The 25,273-nt window shown below is 40.4% G+C and overlaps 1 protein-coding gene and 1 long non-coding RNA gene across 3 annotated transcripts in view; one reads left to right on the top strand and one right to left on the bottom strand.

The window, feature by feature from the left end:
- Positions 1–20,057, top strand: part of LOC122565695 (somatostatin receptor type 2-like) — a 70,283-nt gene extending 50,226 nt beyond the window's left edge. Inside the window, exon 2 of the mRNA XM_043721927.1 lies at positions 16,842–20,057. Within this exon, the coding sequence (XP_043577862.1) occupies positions 17,283–18,557 (1,275 nt within the window). The 5' untranslated portion in view covers positions 16,842–17,282 and the 3' untranslated portion in view covers positions 18,558–20,057. The remainder of the gene's footprint in view (positions 1–16,841) is intronic.
- Positions 1–25,273, bottom strand: part of LOC122565697 — an 88,091-nt gene that overhangs the window by 12,426 nt on the left and 50,392 nt on the right. The window lies entirely within an intron of this gene.

The raw sequence follows: 25,273 nt of genomic DNA on the forward strand, positions 1-25,273 counted from the left end.
TAATTACACATCGAACCTCTTTGATAATTACACGATCCATCTTTCTTTTTTTATTCTAAAAGTTAAGAATATCGAGATACTCGTACGAGTATTCGCAACGCAATAGATTGGCAAACAAATTGAGAAGTTGCGAATAAATTTCATCGTATCTACAATTAAAGCGTTTCGAATTAAAAGATTAAACGGGTTGGTAACAAAGGAAAAATCACGCGCAAAGAGAAATTCCAATGCCGCTACAGACGTATCGATTCGCAATAAGATTTATTTCCGTGCGACGCTCCGTTCCGACGCTCGCTCGGCATGATTAGCACAACAGCTTTTGCCCGTGCTACAGCTTTTTCCCGATTTAATTAATGTGTCGGATACGACGACTTCCTTGCTTAATTACAATGCTAAAGCGTCGCGTTTTCCTACGTTGCCGGACATTAAAAGGCACGAAAGTATATTTTCAATCTCGTCAACTTTCCATTTGTCGTTTTGTTTAAGTTGCAGATTACCTGGCGAACGCGTGCGCACTGCGTACACCTCACAGAAACTTTTATCTATTATCGACCCGAACCAAAGCAAAACATTTGCATGTGAAAGCTCGCCGAAAAATAGTACAAAATTTTTATCGTGTCAGATTAATCCATGCAATTATTCCATACCTACGACTATCTACAGGGTGCCGTTCAGAAGCCATGCTGATCAACTAAATTAAAATACATGGAAGAATGTACGATTACGAACATCATTGTTCCAAATTTTCTTTGAAACTCACAATTATTTATGCTATGATGCGATGAAATTTCTATTTTGAGATATATAAATGATTATAAGTAAAAAATACAATCGAACGTTCCTTCATCCTTAATCAAACCTTTTATGGAAAAATACTTGTTTGTAAAATGCTCCATGTATATTGTACATATTTTATACACCTTGCAGATAAACGCACGTTCTTGATAATTTGTTTAACGGGTTATTTAATCTCGGCAATAGGATACATCGTGTACATTGAGATCGAACTCTTCTATTCCCCGGGCGAAACGCATTGCTAAATAACGCAGAATGCCCATTGCCCATGCACCGTAAAACTCGAGACAAATAAAAATAGTCGTGTAATTTGCGAACAGCCACCGGCATAAGCGCGTACCAATATATGTGTGAATTATTCATCCATAATTCGCTTGGCCAGGATTTATCGATCGATGGAAGCATACAGAGAGAGAGAGAGAGAGTGGGGTGAGGGGGGGAGGTAGCCCTCGGTGAACCGGTGAAACGATTCAACAGAATAATTAATTTATGAAACGCACTCGGATAGAAAGGGAAAATTTGGAAATGAGAGAATAAAAGCTCGTTCGATGTAATCTCACTTTTAGCAAGGTTTATCGAAGACAAGCACTGCTTTGAAAAACGCTTCACGAAACGATTTAAAGGATTATCGAACACGTTTATAGTCCACCGATCATTTTAACAAAAAGAATTTCTTGCAAAACCTTTTTTGGATCTTTGATATTTTCTGCTTTTGGAATCATCGAGACTGATCATATGAAAATTTTGGAATCACGCAGCCGCCACCATGGAAACTTCTACGTTATTAATCCGATTCGTCTGATACGGAACGTTTTACTCGTCCCAAGCTAGCTGGCAAATTAACCAAACGAAATGAGGATTACGCCAGCTAGGAATCCCTTCGTTACATAATAGCGTTATAAACCGTCGCTCTTCGAAAAGCAGCACGTAACATTTACCTGGTCGAAGATTCATAATAATTAGAGCAAAAGTCTATCTTCGAATCTTACGATCAATTGTACAAATATCAATTCTGTCTGCGCAATTATAATCCTCTTTTGTATTCGTTGAGAATTGTAATTGCCGAAATAAAAGTAAAGGAACGCCAAGGTTACACTTGGAATTCATATTAAAATAGTTTTAGATTTATTTAATAAACGATTTGCAGGATCTTCGTCGATATACATTTGCACGCGCCTCACCATCTTTCATACCACACTGCCAACGAAACAGTTACATTCGTTTGTTTTTCGAGACGCTGTGCACACACATACTTCTACACACTCATATTCACATACGTGTGTCACTACTACGCGGCTAATCTAGTCCAACACCAAAATTATACAAATCTCAATAATATTTACTCGACATGTCAATGGACAAGATTCGATAAACGAATAATTCCCGTAGTTGGTGTTGCCAACTATCACGTTCAACTGGCGTTTAGAATACCAAAGTCGTGCACTGTGCGTTTTGTTGAACTATTTTTGTATCGTGTTCACGCATAATACTGGTCAAAAGTCAAAGCCACATATTTTATACAACACAATATATTTTATACAAAGCATGAATTTAAAAGAAGATTCGGTTTGAATTGCGGTGTCTTAGCAAACTTTTTAGTAACATAATTTGGTGCAAGTTAAGAACATTGTTGTTGATATTTGTAGCATTAATTTTAGATATTTTATTAATCTCTATATTATTTTCGCAATAATAAAATTAGCAGGTGATACAATATATGTAGTGGTTCGAAAAGCCAATTACGTAACTTATTCTACACAAACAAATGCTTGCGTACATGTAAATGTCGTAAGTAGATTATGGACATAACATACATATATGGATTTATGGAAACTTTAGTTGTGCACAGATTGTACGTAATATACAAAAATATACAAATGCAAAATGTTCAAAGTTCGATACTCGTCGTAATGTTTAATAAGCGAAAGAAATCTCTGCTTTAAAATTCCATTTCCGTAGCTTCGTAAAAGCTCGAATATGCGTAAATAAATCCACATTGTAATTATAAAAACACTCTCGTATATAGCTAAGGTCCCATTTTATTGCGCGATAAAAGATAGTTCGGATAATAAAAGCACGGATATATACACACACGCGCGCGCGCGCACACCTAAAATTGAAAATTATCTTGCTCGTATAAACGAAGTGTCTATAAATATAAATTCTATTATGTTTATTTGAAATTCGTAAATCGCACTTCGTCCTATAATCTCAAAATCACAGGAAATCGCGTGAACGAGCATACAAACTGTCAGGAAGCAGCGAAACGTTTGGTCGGTTATCAGTACAGCAACAGGGAACCAGCTAATTCGAGCTGAATCCGCTTGAACAATCGCGAGGATCTTTTATTGACGCGTAGCAAACTTTTTGGCTATTATTTTCCATCGATCGTTGCTCTTTCGATCGTTCGTGTTTCATTGTTGATATTCCCGCTCGCGAGGCTCGCTTTTCGAAATAATCATTCGCCGCCTCGCGAGCAACTGTTTTTCAGCGCGCGAGTTTATCTGACTTTGCTTGTCGGCGATTTCCAATTTCGATGTTTGAACAAACGGTATCGCGACGAAACGCATGTTGCCTGCACGACTCGTCGCTGATGTTACTTGTTATTTTAGACGCGCTCCGACAGAGAATAAATACCAACGATCTACCGTTGTCTCGATATTTTTCTTTCTGTTTTTGCTGTATGATGCTCGCTGTATTTCTTCCAGCGAAGTTAATCGCGGAAAATAGAACGATCGAGTTCGTAGAACGAAACGAAGGAAGAAAACTTGGTAAAAATATTCCTTAGATATTATGACTCTGGGAAATCGTTCTTCTATTAAATCTCAAATGCTTCTGATAGATTAGAGAAATTAACGCGAGATATATTTTCGTACGTGAAAATTTCTTCCGACAAATCGTGCGATGTGCGAATTATACATTCAAAAAGCTGGCGTTTTTTCACTGGGTGTCAAGGCATCGCGCGACCACTGCAATTCCTCGTGTTTCGGCTTTCCAACGAGGGGATCTGGCTCGTGTTTCGAATCGCCCCTTTATCGCCGCGACGGTGAAATACATTAACGATTCATGAAAATTTCACAGGAGTTCCAGCGACGTAACAACGCGAAGTTAGAACGAGAATGCCGCGCAGCACGCGATACACGTCTTTAAACATCGCATTTTGAGCAGGCACTTTTTCTTTCTCGGAACGTGACTTCTCAGCGGAATGCTTCCAAGCGAAGCGTAAATTCGTACCTCTGTTCGGAGGGTCCTTTGAGAAATTTCTACTTCTCCAACGATCCTCTTAACAGAGGAAATCCGTTAAGGATACATCGACTTTGTGCACGAGAAAAATGGCAAGTACTTGCGTGAAATGGTTTAGAATTTTAGAATAAATCCAGTCTATGGCGAATATCGGACTCGATGTTCCTTCGAGCAACGTTATGCTACGAAATTCATGGGCCTAAGAAAATACCAGCGGATTCGTATCAATTTCGATAGAAATTTTACAATACGAGATAATTTTTACAAATCTTTATCCGTGTGTCGAATTAACTCACGTTTTTCCATTATCATTTTCCAATATAACACGGAAACGACTATTAATTTATAATTGATTAATTTATTATCGAATAATGCTTCAAATCCTAATTTAATATTGTTGCTGCTCATCATTTATTCAATTGTTCATTTTGCGTATTGCATTCGCAGTGAATGCACATCTCTTCGTGTTATCAATATACAAAATTATAAATGGAGCACGTGTATATCGACAAACGTTATCCACTGCGAATTAATATCATTGTACGAGACGCGGGAAAAGAAGAAAGACACCGTATATATTATATATATACGTCACTTACTTTCAAAATTACTGTCATCTTGAATTAGCCTGGCTCTCGCTGGAACAAAAATATTTCACTTCCATCTGCCATTTCATCCTACAAAGTTTCGATCAAATTCCAGGAATAAGATATTCTTCCAACTATTCGATTCATGCGATTTCTTTAATTAACGTTATTTCGTCTGGAAACATAAAACGTCTCGATGATATCGTTAGACCGCGATCATCGTCGATGCACGCATTCTTCTCGAACAATTCCTCGTAAATTCTTCTATCGCGTTTCGTATCATCTCCTCGGCATTGTGCGCTAGAATCGTGTCGCGTTTCCAGAAGTTGTTTCATCGCGGCCCCGTTTCAGCGTCGGCAAATCGTCCCTCGACCGAGATTCGTCGTTTCGTCGCGAGTTTACGACGGCCCTAAAGCTGTGTCGCATAAATTCCGGAAAGGAAGACTCTGCTCGCGCGACAGCCAGCGGCGCGTCCGTGAGAAATTTCGAATCGATGGAATCGGGCGCCGATATGTCCATCAAAGCTTCCAGGAGATTCAGGACGAACGTTGTCCGACCAAGCGTCGGACGAAACCGCGTCTAGATTTCTCTGATTGCCGTTAAATTACAAACTGAATGATTAACCCATTCGTATACTAATTGTTTCACGCTAAACGTTCCGTGGTACAATCTGCGACCACGAGTCTACGATACATATGTGAAAAATGAATGGATTAAAACGCAAAGAAAAGTTAGAATCACAGACATTGTATGTCAAAATTTATCTCGAGACTTGTGATTATTTATACTATCTCTTTGCGATACGTATGTTTGCCGATGTTATTAACACGTTGATTATCATCGATAGTAGTGGGTGACTCGTGTTACTAATTCTTCTTCTAAATACGATACATTTTATGGACCACCAAATTGTCAACAATGTTAATGATTCGGATAACGTTGTGAGAAAGAAGCGCGCAAATAAAACATAATATTTTGCAAGGATTAAATGTTACTCTGTAGCATGTTTCGACGTAGCTCCTAAACAAATTATAGAGAATTCGCGTGGCAGCCAACGTGTTAAAAAAGATATTGAAATAAATGTTTCACAAAAATACAGTTCTGTAAATATTGAATTTAAAGCTTTGAATGGCTCGATAGTCAGGCGACTATGTATATGCATACACGGATCATGTATTTTTACGTTAGTTTTTCTCTATTATTCTTTCTGAATAATATTTTTATATACGAACACGACGTTAAAATATTATCTTACAGCTTCAGTTCCATTCCTTTTCTCCTACACTCGTCGCTCTTTTCTTAAAGTTCGTTCCATTAAAGATCTACAAGGAACTTCCGCCAAGTAATCGCCGCTCAAGCACCAAATCGTCCAACTCTGTTACCACGGAACGAGTCGAAGTTAGGCCAAATGAGACGCGGGCCAGATCTTCGGAGGAGATTGTCGTTCACGTAGCAGCAGTTGCATCAGAAGCTGCTAGTTTCGTTAATTGGTCCGTCTCACGGGGTATCGTCGGAGAACTTTTAAATCGGTCGACTGCAAATACAATGCGGTACTATAGCGTTATCGCGTTGATATTCGCGTGGGTCGATCTCGGTGCAGCACGTACGTCAACTCTCCTTGCGATTCTCGAAACAGCTGGAAAAGAGTCGCTATCGTCCCGATGGAATCGATCGAAGTTGAACAAGTACGTGACGTTGAAACTCTTCGTGTCGCACAGTGATATCGAAACGATCATCTTGTTACGAACAATACGCGAGAAATACAGAGTCGTGGTACGAATGAAACTTAGCGACGACTCCGACGAATATTTCAAGATGTTTCGCTTGCTGAAGAATTTTCTCCGTTTCAAGGAAACCTCGACGAAAGATGACATACCCGCAGATGCAACATTCACGAAACAATCGTTTCGTTGTCTCTACAGGCGCGCTCGATGTAAACGCGTGTTCGATACTCGCGGGTAATTTTCGAGACGCAGTCCGAAAGTTTGTCAACCCCGCGGGAGAAGAAGTTGGCCAATTCCAACTCGGTCATCTTTACGGCTTCGAATATTTCTTCGAGTCTATAAAAACGTCGAGAGCGTAGTTTCGTAAAGGGATCGTCGTGGATAGCTCGGTATATAAGGGAATTGGGAAACGTTGAATGAAAAAGGCACGGGTTTCTTTCAAGACACTCGCAGAACGATCCCCCATTTTTCTCCCACTTTATAATGCCTTTGATGTATGTGCTTGGAAAAATTCAGTGTCTAAGTTTGTTGGTAACTTTGTCAGGAACCGATTTTATACCTGGGGTTATGCGTTCATATCAAAGAGCCACTTTGGCAGAGGACGATCTTCGGATGAATGTAAAAACTTCTATTGGCCGTCTTCAAACGATGAATTCTAGATAAGTGTATACATGTATAGAAATGTTGGATTTCTTCATTCAGGAAACTGAAGAGCTTATATAATAATAATATAATAACAAACTGTGGTACTCTTTAAGGTATTTAAATTAAACCAAAACCTTTATTTTTTCCAAAACCCTCTTCTCGTTTCCTTCCCACGAGCGGTCTAATTCCAAGCAAAAAAAAAAAAAAAAAAAAGGTAAATGAAAGGAAAGGAGAATGTATCAGGAGCGGTGTTTCACGAGCTCGCCTGTTAAAGCGAGTTGGAGTCATAAACTGTACGAAGCCTGTTTTTCACGAAGCCAGCCTGTAAACTCGTACGAGTGGTTTAAAAACTTTGTATCTGCCGATGAAACGCGGATAAACTACGTAGTTTCCACTTTACATCGGCAGGTAAAAAGTAAATTACCCGTTCGAACAACCCGTGGCTGTTCAGTTTGATATTTACGAAACGTCATCGTAAACAAACGAGAAGAATCGGGGCCGCGAATTAATTTAATTAAAGTTCGACAGACGCCGAAAAAACTTGGTTCGACCTTTAGGAACATACAGACAAAACCGAATGTACATCGTTCCATTAATCATCGCGTCTGTGGCACTTTCCATCGATCGTCCGCGCCGCGTCAAAGAGGCAGCTTCTTGCGTGCATTAACGAACATCGTAAACTTTTGCATTACACCGCTGTAACCCGTCTCGTTGACGATGATGGAGTAGCTAAGTACATACAGGTTTTTGTGCCAGAAGAAGCGTAACGTGGTTCGTCGTCTAAGATACAAGTCAACAGATGTAGGTAATTTTACCGAAAATTGTGTGTATGTTAGAGCCAAGGTTCTCGGTCTACTGGAATACACAGCTTATTGCCACAAGTTGATAAAACGTTATTCTCGGCTCCGCAACCGTCAAGCGAGTACGTGATGAATTGCAGTGTCAACTTTTCATCGTATCAGTCACCAACGGATATTAACCCTTTAGGGATGCCACGTTCCAAAGTGGAAGGAATGCGATCGATGAAAAACATCGTAAATGTTTGCAGCTTGATCGACGTATATTCCTAGGAAAGAAGATGCATCGCCATATATTTGCTATTTCTTCGAATACTCATATTACGCATATTACGCGCGTTCTGTGCATGTTTGCACCTTTAAACTTCGCCTAAACGTATAAAAACCATGAATCTAGTCAGTTTAATAACATGGTTATGTACGAGTATACTGACATTCAAAGATGTGAGATCGACTGTAAAACTCTTTTGGCCGTAAGCAGCTTTTCTTTTGAACTTTTTCACCGAATAGATTAACCTACTTAAAGGAGTAGATCCGAAATTTTAGGAAAAAGCGGACCTTTGATCTACTTATCGTTTGGAATGGCCGGCTTATGGGAAACCCGGACACGGAAATTCACAATTTCCTGTGCCATTCGCCGTATTTTCAGCGCTATCAGCATACCTCCTTCAATTTACCAAGGACTGTTCGTTCTCTCAAAGTCGCAACCGTTTTTCCAATTCTTTACGATGGAACCTCCTCGCAAAAATTAATTAAACCATTTAATAGAACCTCTCGTTTAATTCGCCAACTATCACGGCTGTTATATAGTGCCATTTAGGACAATTTACAAAGAAAGTGGCACGAACTAGACTGGCAGGAAGACCGTCGATGAGAATCAAACACGAAAAGACACGAATTCTCGATGTACTCTAGAAATCTAACAAATTTCAAGGATCTGGCTCTTCGTTGCAGACCAAATCGACTTTTACATAATTGCCAGAATATCCCAGGTTATTTCGAGTAATCCGATTGACCAAGCGATCCGTGAGGGTGCTGTTATTCCAGCCGAACGAAATATCCGAACGAAAATGGTTTTCCAGTCATTGGCCTTTTCGAATTTCGTTCCTCCTCGAGGTCTATCGTTTTTAACAACGTATACTCTCGCGTTCGTGAGTATCGGAACACCTGGCGTAATATAAATCGTATTAATTGGGCTAAATCGTCGAAGGAAGGATTGATCGATGAGAATTATAGGTTGAAGAGAACGATTCGAAATATGTAAATGTAAATTCTGGACAGTAGCGTGCCTATTGAAAACAAGAAGCTCTACCAGGAACATTAACCGGCTAACCGAAATCGTTGGCTTTTATTCTTGGCCAAATATCGGGCGAGAAACGAAAACAACGTTCCCATTTTGGAGAGTTGCCACTATAAGAGGAGGGTTTGGTGAATGGGAAACGGTAATCGCGAGTTCGACATGATTATTATCGACGTCGCCGACCGATAATCCCGCTCCAACGAAATCTGTGCCAGTGGGTGAGATTTACGACTTTGAGATTCGTTGAACTTTCCAGATTCCTATTTCGCGTTCCTCCAATAACGAAAATATTACATCTCGAAGAAGCTACGTACATAGTAACCTAATACTTCCATATGGCTACAAAAATTCGATACCATAAAATAAAACGATACTACGAGCGATATTCTGAAGATGAATGTGATAAAAAATGATTCATTGACCTGTTATACTTCGGTGTTCAGCGTGTGATTAAAAATCGAGAGAGTTGCAGCGTTAATTGGACGCGTCAGTTGCTCACGGTTCACGATTTGGTTAATTTACAACGTAGCAACTAAAGCATCCTAAACGCGAGCACATTCAATATGTTTCGTCTTTGTGCTGGAATTTCATTTTCCTGGTAGACTGTTACGAGTTTTGAATTTCATTGCAACCTGTTTTTCCCGACGATCACTGCTATAGTTTCGTTCTTTTCGCGGCCATCCGATTTAACGCGTCCACCCATCTTGCCGAGTTATCGATTTCACGTACACAACACCCTCTCCCACTTTTGCTTCCACGCGAAACATCGAGTTATATTAGGTCGCGGGAGTCTCGTTTTTTTTTTTTTTTTCATAAAGTTACAAATTTTCAACGTGCTATCCGAAATAATTTTCGCAATATCTCTTTTTATCGCGTGCAATGTCACGTTTCCAAGTATCAACTGGCTATTTTAGTCGATTCCTATTAACAATATACGTTATTAAAATATGTATATGACATCGTATGATCTAAATGCTCTCTTAACGTTGAAACGCGTAATCCTCTCTTGATAAATTTAACATCGAGACGCTTTTCCTCGTGAAACTTGCGCTTTATTCTACAATTATATTCAAATGTTCCATATTTCCCTTCGCTCCCCGTTTATCCATAGTTTCATTGAATTTTACCAAAATTAAGCAAATGTTCGCGTACTTTTGACTATGCGTAAAGCGTATCTCTTACAAAGGACGAGCTCGTACGTTCGTACACGATCGACCACTTCCAAGAATACGACCAAATTAGAATCCTAGGATTTCCCATTTAATACCGTGTTTCCAACTTTAAATAAAGCAAAGTGGAAGATCAAAGCGCGCGGAACAGCTTTCTATATGAGAAGCCAAGTTGCTAGACAGAATAGAGGATGAGGAGGAACAATGAATTTGAAAGCCAGCGGGAAAGCAGATCTTCCACGTTGGCGTATATCTTCGTTTGATTTCTTCTTCGATTTGTTCGCAGAGCTTGTGCATTCGCGTTGCTGGTCGCGTAATCGATTCATTTGTATCGGTTACGAGACTCACCGCTGCCTCGTCCGACTGCAGAGGGAATGGTCATTACTTCCGGTTTAACCGGCGACGCGAAGGTTTATTTACGCGTGCTACGTCGCCTCGTTATTCACGAGTTCTGTTCACCTCATATACGGAAATGCAGGCATTGTTTCGTCGTAGACGACGGTAACAACTGAGCACTCGCGGCCTTGCTATTATGGTGGAGTAATAATACGTCTTTGTTTGGGTCACGGCTGTATATCACACGAGGTAATAGGATTAATAGAATGAGAGAAATTAAAAGTGCGCATTAATCAGGACGAATAGAGGTGAAACTCTGTGGCCTAGGTTGCGTTTACAATTTTCAATTGTTTAGACTGGAACAATTGAAACAAGTTGTAGGAATAAATTATACGGCGAAGAATTTCCGACGAGTGTGATTACCATAAGTAAAACACCGAGGGAGTTCTTTATACGTGTTGGGACATTTTATGGGGAGCCTACATTTTTTAGGTTCTTTAATACGAGCGTTCGTGACGTTGCTCGTCAACATTTTAACTTTGAGATCGTAGTCTGCCGAGCTCTTTTTGAATTCTCTTATCACATGGATCTTGGGTTGCTTCGTTAAATATTCTACGTGAAAACCACCTACACTCGGATCCGAAAATTCCTTTGACGATCGGAACGAAAGAACTGTACCTAAATTTTGCCGATCTATCCCTTGTAGAAATTAAATCTAACTTATAATATTTCATCTGCCTGTGGGGGGAAAGATTAGCACACTAGGAGCATGAATTAAATTTAATAATTTATCAGCCACATTTCTGTTCGTGTCGACTAAATAATTGAACATTCAAAAGCCAGTCCATTCGATTATTAATGAAAATTCGCATAAGAGGCATCACCGAAATGAGAAACCAGCGTGTTAAGAATTACTACGGTTACGTCGGAATATAGACCTGATTCTACCGCTATTTTCAAAGTTAAATACAGAATTCAAGCTAACTAATCACACTGATAGAAGTAGCAAATCGATCGGTTAGAGTGTTTATTCTTAAAAATGGAAAACGATCAGTTCCAAAATTCGGATAGAAATTTTATAGATTAGCACCAGCGTGAATATTTAGAAACTTGAATAATTGTTCGTTAAACGTACAAACACGTGCAAGCTAGTTTTCCTCTCATATTACGTAACATTATGTATTTTCTTGCACACATTTCATTTTGATTTCTTGGTACCAGTTTCATACATCATTCGTCGGTAGTTGTGGTGTAAAATAAGGTCGAGCAACTAGCAATAGCTGTCACATAATTCAAAATTCCAAGAATACCAGTTCGACGTAGCGAAACCCTATATTATTGGTTCCACGTAAATTACGTGAATTTCTGAATTTAATTCCAAGCTATAGGTATTGATCGACGCTGCGTGTGAACCGACTGCCGATGTAACCAGCACATCTTCTCCGGCGGTCGTAAAACGATGTTACAAGGTCCGTAGATGGAGTTTCGCTACGTATTCCCCTCGCTGAACACGGTATCAAGCGCGACCGTTTCCACTCGAAAATTGTTCCGCCTTTAATCGATGGTTTATCCGACGAATCAGGTCGAGTTTATTAACGGACCATCGTCGATTTGACCCGACTGTTTTTTTTTTTTTTATTTTTCACTTCCAAAACTGCACGCGAAGACTAACTAAGCTTTACGATACTGCAACAACTGACACACGAGAATTATCGAACTCCGAATACTCCGCACGGTGCACTATGTTCTACGACAACAATATTGAAATAAATGGCCTCTGTGGCGAAACGGACGACTTTTGCTCAACAAGTATCGATACCACGATATCGCCCTGAATTCATGAAATACGAATTCCCTTGGTTTCTTCATATATTAGAGATCGTATCTATGCTTTCGCTCTACTCTGCGTTCCGTTCGCAAACATTGCCGGATAACAAGCCACCGGCTTAATATCTATGGACAACGAGTTATTTATCATTTAAGTCGATATTAACGCGACTAACGTACTGCTGTGTAATGATTCTATTATATACAGAGAATTCTTTTAATATAAACAATATTCAAACGAAAAAGCTTTGAATATCATCGTTAATATTTTTGTCAATTTTACATCGTTCGTGTGATCTTGTACTATCTTACGTATATTTCAAAGTAAACCCTTGAAATCTGTCGTCTCCTTCTTTTTGTCTCTCTTCTCGTTTCTTCTTTTTTTCTTTTTTTTTTTTTCTTGAGAGAGAGAACTTGAGTGAAAAATTTGCTTCACCTTGGAAGCTCGATGTCAAGTGGAAGTTCCACTTAGATCGGCGTATATTTAAATTTGTAAGCTGCACGACTCTCAATTTTATACAAGAATAAACACAGACTATATCAGTGATATGAGTCGTTCATAAGCCAGACGCGCAGTAATACGGTGACAAATTTATCAGAATAAGATCTGACCTTACAAACAGGTTAGCGTGTCGTTAAGCGTTTGTTTTATCGTAAGTCTGTTGAATGTTTGTTAGGAAATCTGCGCTTAATTGTTTTTTTTCTTCTTTGTCTTTTGTAGCTAGATGAATATGTCAAATTAATACGTGGACCACGAGTTTATTGGATAAAATGCTGATACGTTTCTACAACTGTCTGCACTTCATTAAAAGTACTCGGGAACTGCACGGAAGAAGGTTATTACCGTGATATTCTTTTTAATTTTTTTTTTTTTTTTTGCCTCTTTTTTTCTTTTTGCGGCAAATACACAATGGTTAATTGTATACTGGACAGAATTGTGGTTCTTTTTTCTCGGCGAAAATAAAGAACGTTGATAAAGAATGGGGCAAGCGAATACAATGTAGAATATTAGTTTCTCCTTGGACTTATGCTATTCATCTTTTATGAGATATTACCCAGGGGCAGAAGGAGACTATGTAATAATACGAAAACGATGTATACGTAATGAGACGTTTCGTCGTGTTTTTCTCGAGGATATATTTTCTAGCACGAAGGAAGAATAACACGGAGGAAGAAAAAATCGCAATAAGAGGGAGGTTTCATTTGGAAAGCGGTTCGAATGAAATTCGACATTTAATACGAAAATTCCACGTGTTGCTGTTGAGAGCTGGACTTCTGCCAAAATTGATGTACCGCGGTTATTCGGAACGTTACAAGCAAATACGCTAATAATATCATGTCGCAACTGCTACTTTGTTCCCTGGCCAGAACAAGCGTTATTATTCGCTGGAGCGTCTGCTCGTGATCGTTCGTGATAAATAACTTCGTGAAATAGAAGATCTAAACAACCGAGGAAAATACATCTTTCAGGGAATTAGCTCGAAATAAAAAATGACTAACTAAATTATTTAGCATGCAACAATTTCTTCTTCTTCTACAATTTAAATAACGGTATTTGTATTTAATGGCGCTTCATGTTTTTGTGATAAAGATAGTCGTGAATGCTTAATCAGAACGTTCGTTCAGTGAAGCGATCACTCGTACGGTTAATCTTCGTTTGCTCCACTCGTTGTTCAAACACCGTGGAAATAAATTTGCCAGGGTAAAAAGGGGCGGAAAGTAAATTGCTGAAACGTTAAGACGATCGTTTTACGGATAATTGCAAGGCTATAGGAAGGATGGCCCGATAATGGCGATCGATCGGCGCTCATTAGCTCGCGGAGCAACGCGACGCACCGCGAATTTTCTCACCGTTTAAGCGTTCGTCATATCGCTCTTCATTTCGCATCGTCTCATACCAGAGACTAATGAATGCTTCTAAAACAATATGTTTCCCGTGCTGCGATCGAGCGTCGACTTAATTCCACTTCAACGGAGTTTAATAGAAAACGAATCGAACGATCGACGATGAATGCTCCTTGAAAATCTTCACGATCGAGTCGGACGAGAAGGAGATCCTTTTTTGGTTCCCGATTATCTGGTAGTTCAACGCTTTAACGAGGATTTCGGCGAACTTTCCGTCCAACAGGCGACCAACGAATAATATTTCAGCGCAGCGACCCGATGAAAACACAGATAACTCTTTCCATTGGATACCGATAATGACTCGCGTTTAATGAAACTGGAGAAAACGCGAAGCGAGTTAAACGAGAACGAGGTTCTCTCTTTTCCATGAACAACGCGAACTTTCCTCGTAATAATACTCGCGCCCGAAACGATAATGACGATCTTTCATGTACGAACCATCGTGATTTTCAAACGAAACGTGCAATCTAATTTGCGAGAGTAATCAAAGCAAGGAATTCGTGCTACCGATTTGGAACTTCGACGATCTCATCGTTTCGTTGAATTATTTCAGATAAAATCGATGGATAATCGAAGCGCGCCAACGTTGTAGAGCATTCGAAAATAGTAACTGAAAAAGTAACGTTAGTTTCTCGCATGTTAACTTGCCACGGTCTTGTTATTTTATTTAACTTTATCATTACGATTCTCAGCTACTCGTATTTTTATCAAAAAACAGATTCCGAATCAAGCGAACTTCACCTTGCCCTGAGTCTCCGCAATTTTTCACCATGAGCTCTTACCTGTTCTTCGAGTTCTCGAGCAAAAAATCTACCAAAGTTGATTACGTCGTTGTCTCGTTCTAAAAAATTGCAAATCTGAATCTCGCAGCTTCTGAAAGCATCGGAGTCTCGGGAAACAGCGAAGGATTGGCCAAACGATCGTGTAAAGCGATCAACGCCAGTGTTCCAACGATTGAACGCCAACGGATCGTGCGTAGTCGCTTTCGCTGCATTGAAAATCGTCCTTAAACATTCGGGCAACGAAGAACATCTGGTGCAGTTCCGCGTCGAGTTCTCGAGTTTCTCGAGCCGCTTGTTCGGCTTACCAGCGTGGCGAAAGCCACAAGCTGTGGTTGCCCGAAACGTTGAACTCTCAAGTCACGAGTCAACTCGGATCACCGTAATGTTCCTCGCGATCTAACCTTCTCTCCTTGTTGCAGAGTTGTCAACAGGATTCTCGGTTTTCGGTGCAGCTACCCTGTTCCCAAAGATTTACGTTTCATTTGATCAACAATCGCGTTGCTAGGTTTATTTTGGAAAGAGAACGACCTTAATTTATGACGTCGATGAATGACTTATCATATGATACAGCGAGAAGAAAACCAAACTCAAAAATAGAATTAGAGCTGTGAGAGATATTTCGAATCGACTACTATCGAAGAGTTTGCCGAACGACAACAACAATCGCAGTGTTCGTAGTTTGTCCAATTAGAGTGACATAGAGCGATGTTTTAAGCGTTTCGAACGTTCCAAGAGGTTTAAGTAAATTCCACCAAGTTCTAGTATGTAAATCAACAGTTGCGCTGTTAGGGTTGTTTGGATAGAGAACTGTCTTAGAGAACTAGAGTTAAGTATAATATGATATAGCAGTCTGTTTCTGTTTAATTGGAGTAGAATTTAATTAGAATGGAATACGGCGATGTTTTGGGTGTTCCAGTTTACTTGCGCACATTTGTTTAATTTAACGTTTCGTGCCAATTGTATAACAAACGCGTTGCGAATGCTTTCGAAGCTTTGACCGTAAAAGGATCGATATATATATAATATAGGGCAACAAAAAGTGAGAATTATTTAGAAATTCATGCATATTTACATTTTGATGTATGTTTAATTAATTATCGATTATTAATTATGTAGCACATTCAAACGATTAATGTTTACAAGCGTGCATAATATTGCATATTTAATTGATGAAATATGAAGAATTTGATATCGCGAGCTATCGAAGATTAATTCAACTGTAACGATAATTTAACTGTAATTTCACAACCGAGATAAAAAATTATACTCATTCATAAACAATGTAAGGGTATAACTATTGAATACACCTAGAACTTATAATCGTAAGATCGAACTCGTATTACGAAAGCAATAAGAATTTGAAATGGTTCAAACTTCTCGATCACCTTGTCTTTCAGACACACCCTCCATCGATTCATCCGATGAAAGCAACCGGTGCTATACACCACACAAATTGAGTCTATTGTTGCCAATAATGGGGTTGAAACTGTTCGTCGAATCCTTGCCAACGAAATCTTTGTACCGCAGATCCGAAGAATCCTCAGGACGCAAAATTCAATCAGAAAATTTTCGATAGCTTAGCTCACTCGCTGTCCGTATCGAAACCGCTTAAAGACAAGTTTAAATTTAATCTGTATAGAGAAAAAATGTCGGATTCGTCCGAAGAAACGTCGATTTACATCTGAACATGGTGAAATCAAGTTTGAAAAACGGTGCTTTCTTTTGTTTCAGACTCGTGTGCTCGGGAGGAAACGGGAGAAGGCGAGCGTGCAGCGTTGACTTCCGAGTGATCGGGTGTCCGGAAGCGCAACCGTTTCACGGCTGACGGAATGACGTCGGATCTATCACTCGTATCGTCGTCGTCGGCGCAGCGATCCTTCGTCTATCCTCTGATCCCCGACAGAATACGACGAACACGCGTTTAATTCCTAAAAGGCGGTTCATACATTCGTATCTCCCCTAAAGACGAACAAATCTCGTGAAAAAGAGAAAGTAAAGACTGTCTCGGTAATCTTTCTTCGTGCCGACTGATCGCAGTTGGATCTCTTGAACCATCAATCGAAAGCCGTCGTGTGAATAATCTCCGGGAGAAGATCGTTCGAGAAAAAAGTAAATTTACGAAGGGGACGAGGATCGTTCGTTGGACGAAGAATCTAAGACGGCTGGAGCAAAATGAACGCCACGATAATAAGCTACGAGACGACGCCGAGCATGATCGATTACGCTCGCAAGATGAATCAGGAGGAGTCGATGATCCAGAATTGCGAGGCAGATCTGCCGATCGTCTCGCTGGTCAATCAGATTCTCTACTCTATCGTCTGCATCGTTGGTCTTCTCGGAAATACTCTGGTGATTTACGTGGTGTTACGGTTCTCGAAGATGCAAACAGTGACCAACATGTACATCGTGAACCTGGCTATAGCAGACGAGTGTTTCTTGATAGGAATACCTTTCTTGGTGACCACGATGAGCCTACGTAGCTGGATCTTCGGCAAGATCATGTGCAAAGCGTATATGACTACAACCAGTATCAATCAGTTTACCAGCAGCATCTTCCTTTTCATCATGAGCGCCGATCGTTACATCGCCGTGTGTCATCCGATATCTTCGCCGAAGATTCGTACGCCATTCATCTCCAAAGTGGTCTCTCTAACAGCCTGGGCCACGAGCGCTCTCTTTATGATCCCTATATTTCTGTACGCCAACGCGATGGAGTCTGAGAAAGGAATCAACTGTAACATCTACTGGCCAAACGATCGCGGAGGCCACACTACCTTTACTTTATACACGTTCATCCTAGGCTTCGCCATTCCACTGATTCTCATTCTGATCTTTTATTTCCTCGTAATCAGGAAGCTTCAAACGGTCGGACCAAAGAACAAGTCCAAGGAGAAGAAACGATCCCATCGTAAAGTGACCAAGTTAGTGCTGACAGTGATCACGGTGTACGTTTTGTGTTGGCTGCCCTACTGGCTGATGCAAGTGGCGCTGATCTACACTCCACCCAAACAGTGCCAGAGCAAGATCACGATTACCAGTTTCTTACTCGCTGGCTTCCTCAGTTACAGCAACAGCGCGATGAATCCTATCTTATACGCTTTCCTCAGCGACAATTTCAAGAAAAGCTTCTTAAAAGCGTGCACTTGCGCCGCTGGGAAGGACGTGAATGCCACGTTGCATATCGAGAACAGTGTATTTCCACGGAGGAACAAGGCGAACGCTGAAAGGCTTCAGTCGAATCGGCAAGCTACATCCGGTCAATCGAGGATGGAGCTGGAAGACGAAGACGCCGAGAGAGGATTACTGATCAGCAAAACTTCCACGACGACGGTGACCATGACGTCACGATCGAATATTACCATAGGCAACGAGCCGAGAGATCAAACGCAGAGAGAGAAAGACGCGATGAAAAATGGGACACAATTGACATTATTGACGCAGGTGTAAAGAATAAACGAAGAGAGCGAAGATAACGATTCAACGAAATGCGAACGACGGGCTAACGACGGCCTCTTATTTTTTTCTTTTCCTTGTCACGATGACCAGACGAGCCTAGGATCATCGTGCAAGAAGAGAACTGATTTTAAGGAACGAAGAAGATCGATGTCGTGGAACGAATTTTCAGATAACGTTAGAATCGTCGGAACAGCGACTCGATAAGATCGTTCATCGAATTTTTGCTACTTTCCCTCGCGATCCTGGTATCGAAGGATTTGCTTCAAGATCACGTTCGTGTGTCGACCGAATGTAAACGCCCATTTCTGTACAGTTGTCTCGTTCGATTCTTCGGTTGTGGTAGCTGGTTTCGAGCATTACTCGCAAAAAGGCTGGAACGTTACTGGAAATTCGCCGAGGAAGGAGGCCGAGCATTGCCTGACCCGTGACGCACGTGCCGCCATTACTCCTCTTGGAGAACGGGTCAAGAGCGTGGTCATTCCGTTTAGTTAATTCTACACGCACGCACAGAAACCGAGAGAATAAACGAATCGTCGATGAGTTTGCCAAGCGCAGGAACAGAAGCGCTATCAGAGAACAGAATCCCTTTGATAAAATCGCTATTGAAGAGGCGAGTCTTATTTCTGTACAGAATACCACCGCTTGAGAGATCATATAAAAATTTAATGAAATTCCATTGGTAAATAAATTGAACGAGAAGAAAAGCAAGTCAAATTTGTACATATTATATACATATACTGTAGTCGATCGATGTATTTATCGATTAACATCGATGGTTCAACGAAAGGAAAAAGCGAATGGTTTCCGTGCCAAAGACAGAGTATTGCAGCGACACGTTTCTGTCTAGCAGGGAGCACGACGATGGTGCTTCAACGTCTTTACGAACGAGTTTATTCGATCTATGGGCGAAAAAGATCGATACAGCATGCCTCGAAGAAGAGAAGAACAAGTTGCCCTGGAGACTCGCGGTTGGAACAGCTTTCTTTCGTATTTTCTTGCTTCCTCGATACCTCGTTCCATTATTTCGATTTTTATTCACCCTCTTTTCTTACTCGTGACAAGGCGCACATTGCGTGAAAGAGAAATCGTGGCGAAGATCGGGATCAAATTGTTCCAAAGACTATCGCAAGAAATCGTAGCGTATCTTCGTGATTTATCGCTGTATTTCGGATGAGTTTACTTTGTGACAACAACGTGTCGATCATTTAGAAAGTTAAACGTTTCAGAACGTTCAAATTGAAAAATACATCGTGGACGGAGACTAATAGCGAACGTTTGACAGCGTGTTGCGTTAGTTAGTGGGAACTTACCGCTTTCATTAGTCTTAAAACTAAAAAGAAAAAAAAAAACTGTCGTTGTAGTTCGAGTTTGAAAAATTCTCGTATACGCGCACGACGAGGAGAATACGAAGAGAACATCGTTTCGTCATCCGATGATGGACACTGTGTTCGTGGATCGCGATTCTTGCTTCACTTGATCGAACCTTCGAGACAAAAATGTGTATTTTAACAACGCTATAACTCGATAGCAATTTGAAAAGTGTTCGATGAAGTCGAGCAACAAACAAATCGACGCCATGACCGTCAATTGTCGTATAAAAAAAAAAAAAAAGAAGAAGACGGGAAGAGGAAGAAAATTGTCAGCCGATATCAATTTTCTCTACTTATCAAGTTGTGTAAAGTAAAGTAAAAGTTAACGCGTGAATGTATAAAGTTTCGAGAACTGATCATAAAGATCAAAAGCTGGCTTCGCAAGTAACACGTTGAAGAATCGAGATGGCAATGAAAGGATGGAATCGTGTTTAAGGAACGTTGGTCTTCAATAAACTAGCGATATAAGTAGCGAATAGTCGCGCTGATTGTCCTACGTTTGCCTTTCAATCAGCATATCTTTTGAACTGCGAGCAGGTTTTCATTACCACGCGTCGTTCTATGGCGCACAATTATTCTGTTTCGCAAATTTAAAAGTACGATGCTTTTGAACCTCAAGTTATTCTTCGTCTGAATGTATCTACCTCGCGGGGGATGAAATTTTACCCAAGAAAAACTAAATTTCGCCGACTGGGAGATTCATGAAATCGCACTGAAATTTGAATTTCAATGTATTCTAATTTCCAGGATACTCGACGAAACGGAATCGATCCGTCGCTCCTTGCGATTCAGAAATTTTACAATTTTGAAAATTTTACAGCGGATTTCACTTTATTCCAATTATCGTCATCCTCCCACTTAAATTAACAATAAATTACCGAAGTGCTATCGCCTTTCAACTATTAAAAGAGAATCGATTCGTCGTCGAAACCAGCTCGAGTATAAGATCTGATCAAGCTAACAACGAAACTCATTCTGTTTAGAAAGCACAGTAGCTACGCAACAGCCACATCGAAGATACCCACACAGTTTCGAACGGGGCCAGTCGTGAAACAAGCTTCAACGTATCACATGCGAGCACAGTTCGTTTCAGCTCGTTAATTTCAGTCTACACGCGTGCTCGTAAAAGCCGAGAAACGAGCACGAGTGCGGATCATTATGTGACCTACTCGTAGATAGTCCCAGCGGGGATGCATTTAAAAAATGAACAGGAGCAACGTAAACGTCGTTGTAAAAATACTTACTCGAAATTGCGAGAACGAACGAGAACATCGCGGCGTTCTCGTTCAGCGAGAACAGTTGGATGAACGAGATTGCGATCTAGCGGTGAGAAATTTCCGTTTCTTAATTAAATGTCAAACAAACGTTGATTATCGGATCGTCGATACGAACAGGTTAAGCGATATACCGGGGTGAACTTGTTGAAAAGCGTGTAGTCGATTCTCATGGGTTCGCCAACTGATAGTAATTTCTTACGGCCAACATTGGCAACTTTATACTACGGACGGTCTTTATTTGACGATATAAGCCGGCGCGATACTGCGAGGATCTTCGAGAGCGTAAGTTAAATATCGGAAGCACTCGAAACACAAGCTGGGAATTTTCGAAGATTTGCTTAAAAAGCTATCGCTTCCGCCTACGGGTTCCATAATCGATTTTGCGATATGAATATGAAGTTTGATCGAACAGTTAACTATACGGGATATTCGTTAAACACTGTAGGTTAACTCGATCAATTACCAAATATCTTAATTTCCGCCAAAGTAAAATCTAAATATTTGACACGACCCGTTGCAGAAGAGATACAATATGCCACGGAAGATAATCTCAATTTACCAACTCCCTCTGAATATTCCCGCGCGATCATCGGAATTTCCAGCGTACAGCAAACAACAGGTAAACGCAAAACGGTAATTCAGGTTGCAGAATCCAGGTAAACACAGCCGCGCTTAACGGATTACAGTAGCTGAATACCTATCTGTAACAATTAGAATCCGCCGTCCATAACGAGATGAAGTTCCCTGCTTAAATCATTACGCGAAATCTTTGAGAGATTAGCTAACTTCTGTTTGTCCGACGCCGTACAGTTTGTCCTTGTGATAGAATAAAAAAAAAGGATTTGTTTCGCGAGCCTAACGATTTAAAAAAAAGCGGGATATTCATATTTTTATAATCGATATTATTCCTAAAAAAATCTGAGTCTTTCGTTCCATAACTATCTACGCGAAAAATCGCTAAACTTTATGTTCTTAGACGTCTCAGGGTGCTATACTTCCTTAAGAAAATAATCGAATTATTCTATGTTCCTTTTTTCCTTTATCACTAAGACACGGTACATTCGACATGGTGTTCTGTGAGGTTCCACGAGAGACGAACGATTAGGTGAACGTGTTCTACGCAGAAAACGAACGACGCTTGCCGATGAATGAACGTTAATCGCGTATGAGCAATTAGCGTACACTAAAGGAGTGTGAATTCAATCAGAGAGAAAAATTTCATCATACCGAAAATTCATTTCGTGACATCTCGTACAAATGTAAATATCGTCCTATCGTGCAATTCTCGGTGGCCTTTTTATTTTCACGAGCGTAGCTGCCATTGGAAACCGACACGTCAACGGTGTTTCTTTGTCCGTCGAGAACGACCCATAAATCACAAGCGAACCACGATGATTTTCTCCGAAATGCTACACTCTCTGCCAATTTTACCATCCGCGTTTCGTTTTATCATTTCTGACGCGTAGAACAGATAACTCTTTACGAATTACTTAACCGTATTCGAACGACAAAATGGTCACTCGTAAAATAACAAGCCTAATGTCGCAGGGGTTAGAAATTAGGTACAGAAGAACGGCGTGAAAAACAACGAAACGCTTTCACGAAGAATTCGCTTTAGTATCCTTCGAGAGTATCCTCGGACGAACGTATGTCCGCAGTTTCCCATTTCTTTCACGCTGTTTATTTATTATTGCCGCCGTGGCTTCGACAGGGCTCCTTCCACACGAGGCGTGGTAATACCGTATCCTGATCTCATAACTTGCTCGATAAGCCCGATAATACCTTCGTATATCAGCTCGATAATGTTTCTAATAGCCCTCTAAAGCAGTACACGACACGTATTACACGATTTTTCAAGGGAACGTGTTACCCGTTGTTGATTTTTATAACTTCTCCACGCCAAGTATCACCGTCGTTCGACAGATCTCCAGATGAAGCGCGTAACTGTATCACCGAACGTATTTCCTGGGTTCTCATCAACGAATGAGTTCGAATTCGAACGAACGAATGATATTTATCAGTAGAACATAAATGTTTACGGGTGGAAATTTAGATGCGTAGAGATACAAATTTTTATTCGAAATTCGTTCTTCCAACTGTATCTGTAAAATCTTAAATTTGCATGAATATTCGCAGCCTAATTACGAGCTGCTAAATTACCGCGCGAAAGAATTCTAATAACGAGAAATTTCGTTTTTTCTAAAATATTGTGTTACGCTGTTATAAACCAAGGCAAGGTGAATAGTTTGCCGAAGATAGAAAAAATAATAACGTAAGAAAGAGAAGCAACGGCTGTAAATATTTAGAGCAATTTCCTTACAGAATCCAAGAGATGCTTGTAACTTTCAACGATTTCGTGACACGATGCACCATAGCGGAGGTTGTTTCTTCCAGAGAATTCTAGATGTTCATCCTTTGGAGACATCCGGTTGGAAAATACCGGTACTTCGGTTCGCAAGCAATATCGCGCCACTTTGGAAGTACTCGGGCGTCTAAATTTATAGTCCTGTGTACCCGAGCCGTGTCTCTTTTCGGATCTCCAAAACGAAGGGCGAAGAAACTTCTTATGAAACTTAAGCACACCGACTGAAAGAGTTTACCCTGCTTCCGAAATTTAAACGACGAAGTCGATCATAGTAAGACAAGTGGAATTTCTTTCGCTACGAACAAACAAATGCTTTCTATGCAGCACGAGTACATCGCTCGAAAGTACATGGAAGTTTTGAAAAATAAGAACCATTGTAAAAAAACAGGCTACTTTTATTAAATTTTTCGAAGGTGACAAACAAAATAATCGTTTTGGCGCACGCAATTTTTATCGCACAATTGTATAAAATACTCGTTGCCGCGAATTCGCTCTTTCCGTACGAGAATTTTCGATATATCGTAATAATTAAACGTATTCTACTGAAACGGACGCTCGAGAAGTCTACACCACGTGAATCGGAGACGCGGACAGTCATTTTACCTATCAAAATAGACGAAAATGAGATTAGGAAAATCGAAGGACCGTTAAAGTCTCAGTTCGCGGCTATCCAATTGTGTTTTTCTACTCTTGACGTGTTCCTCGAACTCGAGAAAGGAGAAATTTGCGAAAGAATCAACCCTCGCGTAGACAAATTTTCTTAAAAAGTTCAAAGTCCCTTCGCTGTTTCACGGAAAACCGAGAACGAGAGAAAAATTCATAGATTGGAATAACGGATAAACAGACTTGAACAACTTGAATGCACAAATGTTGTACCGTGTTCTACCATCTGCAGGCAGTGTGCGTTTTCCAGAATCATATCGTTGAGATGACGTGCATCGGAGCTATCGAAGGTATGAGGCGGTCACGGGTAATTACATTACAAGGAACCCTCTTACCAGAGAGAAGAGAAGTACGGCCAATGGGTTCGCTTCCGTCGCGGCGCTATCACGTTACGAACGCTAAAATAACGCGAAAGGAGGCGTAACTTTGGTGCCGGTCGGTCGTTACGGTCGTTAAGCGGTGGCTGGCCCGCGGAATTCCTATTTAATATCGTTAAACGAAACTGCAATCACATTTAAATTTTAATGTCCGGCGTTACACGGTATACTACGAGGGCGGAACGTTTAATCGCGATGCTTTTATACGGTTAAAAGCGAGACGGGAAACGACCGTAATTTGCTAGTCGAACGGTACTCCAGATTAAAACAAATTCTCGTTCACGCTGAACGCTAATAGTCAGAAAACGCGAAGGAATAGTTTTCTTCTATTTATTCTCATTATCGCGCTTTTTCTATCGTAAACTTTTCGCATTAAGGATGTATTAACGCCGATACTTTTAAATCGATTAATCAGTTTTTAAAAATTCGAGAAGGTTGAGTGGATGTTATTCTTTTTTTTCTTTTTTGCAATTGTTTTATCGTACATTACGATACTTACATTAGACAGCGAGATTGAAATTCGTTGACGTTCAAATGCAGAAATTGTGGAATGGCGGATGAACGTAGGCGTTGACGATCCTCGCCTTCTCGACGATAATTAAAATCGTCCAGCTTTACGCGTCGGATTTAACGCCACGGCATTACCAATGAAACG

Source organism: Bombus pyrosoma, linkage group LG3 (genome assembly GCF_014825855.1).
Source record: "Bombus pyrosoma isolate SC7728 linkage group LG3, ASM1482585v1, whole genome shotgun sequence".
NCBI lineage: Eukaryota > Metazoa > Arthropoda > Insecta > Hymenoptera > Apidae > Bombus > Bombus pyrosoma.